Below are 9538 nucleotides of genomic sequence, written 5' to 3' on the forward strand. Positions count from 1 at the left end.
TAATATCTTTTAGTTGATGTGCAAAATGGACAAAAAGTGCTTAAATCTGTTAACAGACAAAACATTTAGGAAAAAATGAATAAACATTTTCATATTAAATATGTATCATACCGTCCTTGTTGTGAAAAATCTGAGCTTCAGAAATATTAATGAATAGACTAAAGTATTAGCTACTTTTTAGAAGTTAGCCCGTTGATTTAGAGATTTATTAATTTTCCAAGAAAGGATATGCATGTAGCATGTTTCTTACCGAAACAGTGTATTCACAATGCAAATATATGTTGTGGATATAGTGATTAAACTCATGTATATATAGGATGCTTTTGAATTATGTATTTCCCCCATTTTAATACAGTTACTTTTGCCGGTGTAAGTGCATTCAATTCTCTAAGCCCTAGCGGAGAAATCCCCAACATACTGGATTAATGGATTAGACGAATTCATCTAATATCTTCTATAATGAGATAAATAATGAGGTGGAAGCTCAATTAAGATTCCTATCTTTAGTAACAGCCTTTCCGTCAGGAGCGTGCCTATGATGCCTTAAAATGCCATCTCTGAAGGCAGCTCACTAGGTTTTGGAACAGGCCCATTATGAGACCCATTTGTCGCCACCTATTGGTATAAGATGTAATCACAGAAATTATTACTGAATGAATCTCTTTGATGAAGGAATTCTCAGTGTCAGTGGGATGAGTCAGAATCCCGTAATCTCATGCCCTGCTTTGTTATAACATCAAAGGGCAAGTTTGTTTGTCTTTGAAAAACAATATTTGGTTCTAATTAGAATTCTAAAATATATGGCCATATAGTTAATATATTTGAGGACATATGTACATATCCACATTTCACTAGTATTTAGGAAAATATATGTTACATATAAACTCACTGAGCACATTATTTTGAACATAATGGCCCTAATAAAGTGCCCAACGTGATCTGCTGCTGTTATAGCCCATCCGCCTCAAGGTTTGACGTGTTGTGCATTCTGAGATGCTGTTCTGCTCACTACAATTGTACAGAGTGGTTATCTGAGTTACCGAAGACTTTCTGTCAACTCGAACCAGTCTGGCCAATCTCCATTGACCTCTCTCATCAAAAAGGCGTTTCCATCCGTGGAACTGCCGCTCATTGGATGAGCACCATTCTGAGTAAACTCTAGAGACTGTTGTGTGTGAAAATCCCAGGAGATCAACAGTTACAGAAATACTCAAACAGCCCGTCTGGCACCAACAATCAAGCCACGGTCCAAATCGCTGAGATCACATTTTTCCCCATTCTGATGGTTGATGTGAAAATTAACTGAAGCTCCTGACCCTTATTGGCATGATTTTATGCATTGCACTGCTGCCACACAATTAACTGATTAGATAATTGCATGAATAAGTAGGTGTTACCAATAAAGTGCTCAGTAAGTGTATAAAACTAGCCTATTTGGAAATATATGTTGTATTTATGTGAATGTATGGGACTTTTTCCATAAACCATCCATGAATATTTTTTTTTCTTCCAAATATGACTTTTGAATATATCAGATTTCTGCAACATGCCTGTAATAGAGACTCTTTAAATAGAAAAAGCCAAAGACGTTAAACAATTGTGAGCTGTTCAAAGTATTTATTTATTATATTCAATGTATATTGCATTTGGTCTTCTTGTGTAGCCCTATGTATTATTTCCTCCTTAATATTCCTTAATAATTGCCAGTTATCATTTCAGATGTTTGTATATCACCCAGGGAGATGGCAAAAATGGCAACATCTGCTCAAACTAAAATAGTGTCATTATTTCAAATTCACCCCTAAGATTGATCGAACAAATTCAGACACATAAATGGACATGGAACAATTGTTTTGCATAGAAGGAATGAATGCCTGGAGTAATATACTGTTACTGTTTTCTACTTACCTGCCATGAGTTTCTTGAGGAGCGATGGCTTAATAGCGGTTATGGAGAGGACTGCATGCTTTTTGCCGCCAACAGTCACAGAATCAGAATGTTCGAACTTGTAATTCGAATGCGCTTCGAAGGCGTGGTTTTATCTCACGCGTCTCACATTTTTTCACCATTGATAAGCCGTCGAGGGCACTAGCTAGTGCACGAGCAGCGCGTCAATTGCGCACTAATCAAACGGACAATGATATCAGACAGATGCACAGACGGATCAGGTAGGATTTTATACTTGTATTCTTATCTGCACTTCCTAAAGGGATGTTTGCCAGCCGCCAGGGTAGTGAATATAACAACAAGGTCAAGTTATAGGATATATAGGAGTCACGTCAAGGATCTGTATATGAACGGGTGGGTTCAGCTATTTGATATTGTGTCGTGATGTATTTATTTTTTAAAGATTTTTGAAACGATCCAATGTTTTTTTTCCCTATTATTTGTAGGCTACTTGTGTAGACGAAAATGTTAATTATTTTTGAATTATTACATGTATTGCAATTAATCTTCTTGACTATGTCCTATTAAAATGGCTAAATTTGAGGGTCATTTGTGTAGAGTCCCATGTTAACCAGACAGGGCTGATTATAAAGATGCATTTCTCTGCCTCAGTGTGCAACTGGCAGGATGTATAAATTAGCCTTTAATAAAAATAAATAAATATATAAATAAAATTCTGAAGGCAGAACTAATGTTGGATAGTGTTTTCCCCATCCCCATCCTCCTGCAGATGCAACTGTCCTTTAGTCAATGTCAGGTCGCCAATTGAGACTTCGAGTAATTGACTTTCATGCTTTTGTCAGGCAATTAAAGTGAATGTTTCTGCAGGGGGTGCAGGTGCATCACTCTGGCTTTTCACCTCTCCAGTGTGTTTTTGTTGTTTGTTCAAATAATTTATTGAGTGTGTTATTTGAAACACATTTAATGACTTAATCACTAATCATTAATAGATTAGAAAGGATGGAGTTATTCTAAATTATGTCTACCATTCTGTAATAACTATCAAAATCAAATGTTTTCTGCATCAGAATTTCTGCATCCATTTAATGAAAGCAAATGTTCACAAAATGGCTAAAACAATTCCTTTCACAAAATGTACCTCAAAACTCAGACGTTCATTATCCATTAAATAAGCAGTCAGTATATTTTGGAATGTTAATGTCAGATTAACAAAATATTGCGGTTGTCAATCGCCCAACTGGATATACACTCATCAAACACTTTATTAGGAACACCTGTACACTTACTTATTCATGCAATGATCTAATCAGCCAATCATGTGGCAACAGCTTCAATTAAAGTTCACATCAACCATCAGAATGGGGAAAAATGTGATCTCAGTGATTTCGACCGTGGCATGATTGTTGGTGCCAGACGGGCTGGTTTGAGTATTTCTGTAACTGGAGTGATATGTTCACTCACAACAGTCTCTAGAATTTACTCCGAATGGTGCTAAAAACCCAAAAAAACAACAACAATAAACAACAATGAGTGGCAATTCTGCGGACGGAAACGCCTTGTTGATGAGAGAGGTCAACGGAGAATGGCCAGACAGTTTCTAGCAATCAAAAAATTGCTACGGTAACTCCGTTAACCACTCTGTACAATTGCAGTGAGCAGAATGGCATCTCAGATTGCACAACACGTCAAACCTCGAGGTGGATCGTCTACAACAGCAGAGGACCACGTCAGGCACTTTATTTGGATCATAGTGTTCCTAATAAAGTGCTCAGTGAGTGTACAGCCACACATAAAGCCAAACCTCCTTGAGTGTAGATAACATTAAAATGACCAAACATTGGCCAGTTAATGAGCCTGGCCAATATATCAGTATATCACTAATGCATACTGAGTGATCTAGTATTATAATAATGGCTTTTGCTATGATGATGTCTTATCTTTAGTTTAGTCTTTATCCTAAGAACTATACCAATTGAGGGTATTGTATTATTGATGCATGCTTGTTGGGTCTAATACTCTCAAGACTTTTATATTTACAGAATCCTATAGAACCAATAATCTGTGCAAACCTAATGCATTATTATTGTGTGTGTTTGGATTTAGTTTAAAGCTTCATTAAGGTGAAACTAACTATGTATTGCTCAATGTTACTGAGACTGAGTCTTAACCATAAAGCAGCTGTGGTTTGTGTTTAACTGTCAGGCTTCCATTCTTGAGGTTCCTTGGGGCTATTTGAACTGTTAAGGTCATAACAGAATAATTGCAGCTCATCAGAATGGAGAATGCTACAGAATATGTAGGAATTAATTCAAATACTGACATAAAAGTAAAATGATCATAAAACAATATAACTATTTCAGTTGATTGCTTTAATTGCTTTGTTATTAAAATGTACTTTAAGTACTTTAAAATTGGACTGGAACCCACATTTCCATGTACAGTGTGAACATGTGTTTTGGTGCATACTCAAATACATCATTATTACAATGCATTTTTGTGCGTTTGAACCAGTTATACCAACAAATTGAGCTACTTTTAGAACTCGCCACTCATTAGCTTAGGATATGATTAGGATGATTGAACATTTCTAGCATTAAATATTCCCATTTTTAAATATTAAATGATTTTTTTTGCAGATATTCATTTAATATAAAAAACTGTAACAAGATTCAAGATCTTTTATGCTAAAAATGGTGGATCTCTCAGTTAATGTTCATACGTCTCTTTAGCAGTTTCATTGTTTAGATGATATTGTTAGGTCAAATATTTGACGTAGTTGTGGTATAATTATTATAATGTATTAACAACATTTCTGTTTACTAATTTGTTTTACATTTGTTCATGTAATTTATTATTCAATGATTTTGTGTTGTTTGCCATATTGATTGTAGATTCTCTGGATTTACATATGTAGTTGTTACATAAGACATGTCAGGCATGAAATGATGACTTCCGTGGAACATAAGGAGATGACAGGCTCAGTCACCATTCTACTTATATTTCATAAAGTGAAAGAGAATGGTGACTGAGGCAGTTAGTTCCTTAACATTTTGCCCAACATCTACTTTTGTGTTCCACGGAAGTCATATGAGTACATGATGACAGAGTTTACATTTTTGGGTTAACTATACCTTTAAGAATTTTTTTTAGAAATCACAAGCTTGTGATGTGTTGAGTAAATGATCCCGCTACGAAAGAGATTGTTGACAAGTAATGGATGACACTGTTTAGAGTAATTGCTTACGATGGATTTGTTGTACTTTTGCTAACAATTTCATTGGAACTAATGCTGTCCCGCTGAGCTTGTCGTGTACAGACAATGACAGTTATAAATAACTTCATACATTTAAACTGTATTATTGAAACCTCCTTTTGTGCAGTTGCCAAGTTTTCATCTAAAATTACTTTTTATCTCTCTGCTTTAGGGACACCTCGAAAGGGACAGTATTTGGCTTTCAGGGGACTTGAGTTTGTAATATTTTGATTGTGAATTTTGAACTCATTAAAGGAACTCAACATGGAAAATGTTCCAAATCCCAAAAAGACAGTCACTGTCCAGATAATGCCACAGCTTGCCAATATAGATGCCCAGGGCAATAAGGAGTTAAATGCTAACTGGGACATTGAGCCAAAGTTAAGCATAATTGAGGATTGCTCTTCTGCCCAAAAAGCTAAATCAGGTCAGGAACATATGCATATGAAGTCCTCTGTCAAAGATTCCAAATCCCACACCAAGGAAGGAAAAAACATTGTGTGCCATGGCAGTGAAGATCACAGGCAATCTCAGAATAGTCACACAAACACGAAGACATCAGGTCACTGTGCCAGGGACACTGAAGTTCGAATCAATGATTACAGATGTAATTCAAAATCAGAATCATTAACTGTCCTTTCCTCTAAAAGCCCGGCATCCAGCCCATCACCTACAGTTAAACAGAACATTGACAACGAGAAAAATGGCAATAGCACAACAATGGCACTAGAAAATACTCCCAAAGCACAGAGCAAAACATCAGAATATAGTGCAGTAAAAGAGACAGTATACAATCAAACGGCAAGCCAGGCTAGTCCCCCAAACCACCCGAAATCTACTGGGGCTTCCCTTGAAAATAATTTATCATCTGGCACCAACAACACAAACAAGGACCTGTCACTTTTATCTGAATCAAAAGATTCGAGTTGCACCACCAGCATTGCTCAAGCATCAGCCATCAGCAGTACCCAGTTAGAGCAGCTCCAACTGGGATCATCTACCAATGCTCCAAAAACCAATTCTTCCAGAGTTACAGATGAGGTTTGTGCTACAGCAGAGGTATTTCAACGAGCACACAATGATAAGAAACCTTTGTCAAGTATTCAGACACCCCAACCTCATGAGCTAAAGCATTCGCCTGTAAAAGAGGACAATTGTAGCATTGATATCATGCAGAAGGATTCTAAACCACCAGGAACCTCTCAAGAGACTCCCTCAGGGCACCTACTGGTGTCTTCGAGTAGCAATGCCACAGATCCTGAAAACTCAATTCACTCGTTCCAAATGGAAATTACTGTTGAGGAAGTCCAAACACAGGGAGCTGCTCCTGAAGAGCCGAAGCAAGTCCATTGCAAACTCTACCGTGAGGCATCAACAATGACTTCTGCAGTTGAGTTCAGCCACCAACCAAGCATGCAATGGCATGATGTAGAAGTGCAGGCAGTGGCTACAGTTTGCAGTCAGTCTACAAACACTAGCCCTAGTCTTCTGCCTCTACATCCCCATCAGAGATCAGATGGTCAAAATCCTGAGGAGACTGAAAGCTTAGCAGTGGTCTTTGAGGTGGAGACCAAAGACCGGCCCTCTCATGTTGCCTCAGAGATTCAAATAAACACAGCAACAGTTGTTTCATCCAGTGCAATCCTTCTCAAGAAGCCCCCACAATCGGACACAGTGATGGTGCATGTAGATGCTAATCTTCAGAGGGAGTCAAAGCTTGGGACCAAGCCAAAAGAGCCTGGGGCTTGTCAGCCAAATGCCCAAAGAGGATTTTCACCTCTTCAACCAGTTTATCAAATCAATATAGAGACCTGCAGCCAAAACAAACATTCAAAAGAGTCTAGATGCAGCCTTCAGAGCCAAGGCTCACCTGCGGTCTCAGCAGCTGGTCCTCAAACTACAGCCAGCGTGCAGAAAACCATCAAAACATCAGATCACGCATGCCAGAATCAACCAGAGGAATCGTCCAAGCCTCCCCCCTCTAAATTCACCCTCTCACAATCCGTGTTCCCTTCTCAGGCAGCTACTTCTTTTGTGAAACCTGCAACAGACATTCAAACGGCCACTCCTCCAACATCAAGCTCCACACCGCAAAGCAAGAAGCAGAAGGGAGCTTCCAAGCTGAAGCCGGAGAAAGAGGAACATAACAATGAGAAGGCAGCCAAGCAAACGAAGAATAGCGTGCATGATGTTGTGTGGGATGAGCAAGGTATGACCTGGGAGATATACGGAGCATCAGTAGATCATGAGTCACTGGGTTTTGCCATTCAAAGTCACTTGCAGTGCAAAATCAAAGAGCATGAGAAGAAGTTTGTGGCCCAAACGTCTCTCAGAAAGTCCTTGTCTTCATCTCCCGGTAAGAAGAACAAGCGGAGGCAGGTTAACATAAACTTCAGGTCCATGTTCAAAAGTGTCCATCGACCCAAATGTTGTGGGCGTCCATCAGTACTAGAGTGAAAGACATTAGGTTGTCATTGCTAGGTCAATGTAATCAAATATTCTATGAGACTGTTCAATTGCAAAGCATGTTGGGAGGTTTCTCTTATTTTTTGAAAATTTTGTTAAATGTAGAAACTTGATTGTTATGTGAAGAACAAATTTTTTTTTGGAAAAGTTATTTATAGTGATAGTAAAGCTATAGCAATGTTTAGAGTGAAATGGCAATAATTAGGATTCATATAATAATGTTATTGATAAAATGTCGTAATATGCATGTTTATCAGTTCAGAATGTCTTATAACCAACCTGCTCTCATAGAATCACGTTACTATACCTACATTTTTGTATAATGATTTTTATTTAGCTCCTTGTATGTACTACTGCACTTTCCTGGTGAAATGAACACTAGAGGCGCTACAACAACAATGGCTTTTTATTTCTTTTTAATACACATTAATACAATTTCGAGTAAACCTACAGATTATGAGTTCAAAAACACATAATTTTCACCCTGTTCCTCACAAAAATGCTATCATAGGACATCAAAACACTTTAATTATAGTGCATGACATGATACGATTAAGTTTGCATAACATAACCAACTACATTTACAAGCTTGCTCAAGCATGATCAAATAGTTCAACTGATGAAGCATAACAATTGCAATGCAAAGGACAAGGTATGAGTCCTGAAGGGCGTTCAAGTCGACACGGGTCGACAGTGTCGTAGAAGGACCACAAAACGACTTGGCTGCTTTTATGACACTATCGATTAGGTTGAGGTTTATGGTTTAGGGTTGGGAGGTGGGTTTTGTTTATTGAAAACTCGAAAAAGCAATAACCTTATCTGTTTGGGGATACATTTTACTCGCTTTTAGCGCCACGCAGTGGACATTTCACCTCGGATCTGCTGCGATAAGTGTATGGAACTACGTAATATAATTCTGCAAAATGTTCACATCAGTCACATAATTCTCATGAGATCAGGCCATTTAAACTGTAACTACCCATTGTCGGATCCAAGAATATGCACTCTATTGATGCGCAGATGTATGCATATAACTGTTATATGTTTTACCGTCTTTGTTTATTTGAAGTTTCAGAGTTCGGTAAAAATGTCGTTTTGCATACTTTTAATTGTAACATACTATTCATTTATTGGAAAAAAGAGGTCTTCAATACTTGTTGCCATACTTGGTTTAAACTGAGCCCTTTTCTGTCCAAGGTTCAATATTCATCAGTGATGTTACTATGATTTTATATTAAAACTACAAAAAAAATATTATTTATCTGAAGTCCTTGGGGATAAATCAGGTCAACCTATTGTTCTCACCATTGCAGAAGATTTTGGGACCCTCATTTGTGTCATGCTGTGTCTATTCAAGTGAGTCTGTACATATTCAGCCCAGTGTCTTTCTCCATCAATTACCTGTCATTAACATACTATATTATACAGTTGACACTATTCACTAATATCACTCTCACATTCATGACAAAATAATGACGTTAATGGTTCAGAACTGCTAAAAGATGCATTAGAAACCAATCATGGGCTTTACATTTCTGAAGGGATGCATTAGATCACAATTCTGTCTTCATGTCATTTGTAAATCAAGGGCAGATCTTAATGAAACTAGGATGCTTGGGTGTAGACTGAAGTCCATTTAACATCACAGTTTGGTTTGTTTTATTGGTATGTATACAGTTTTCCGAACAGATAAGCATCAAGTGTGAAAATAGCCATTTATTTAACTTAAGATGTAAAGTTTTTTTTAAATAAGATTCAACTTTATTGTCATTGCACAGAGCCAATGAAACACAGTTGGTTTCACATATCCAAACTAAGCTGGGGACAGAGCACAGGGTCAGCCATGATACAGCACCCCTGGAGCAGATAGGACAACGGGCCCAATAGTTTGGGTACAAACTTGGCAGTGCT

General features: G+C 37.7%; 1 protein-coding gene across 1 annotated transcript; it reads left to right on the forward strand.

The window, feature by feature from the left end:
• The first annotated feature begins 2082 nt into the window (after positions 1–2082).
• On the forward strand, positions 2083–8867 carry LOC127644302 (G protein-regulated inducer of neurite outgrowth 3-like). Its single transcript, XM_052127423.1, has 2 exons — positions 2083–2168; positions 5334–8867. Exon 2 carries the CDS (start codon positions 5426–5428, stop codon positions 7616–7618), a length of 2193 nt encoding a protein of 730 aa, XP_051983383.1. The 5' UTR covers positions 2083–2168; positions 5334–5425; the 3' UTR covers positions 7619–8867.
• Positions 8868–9538: the final 671 nt, after the last annotated feature.

The sequence above is a fragment of the Xyrauchen texanus genome, chromosome 5, assembly GCF_025860055.1.
Source record: "Xyrauchen texanus isolate HMW12.3.18 chromosome 5, RBS_HiC_50CHRs, whole genome shotgun sequence".
NCBI classification, from domain to species: Eukaryota; Metazoa; Chordata; class Actinopteri; order Cypriniformes; family Catostomidae; genus Xyrauchen; species Xyrauchen texanus.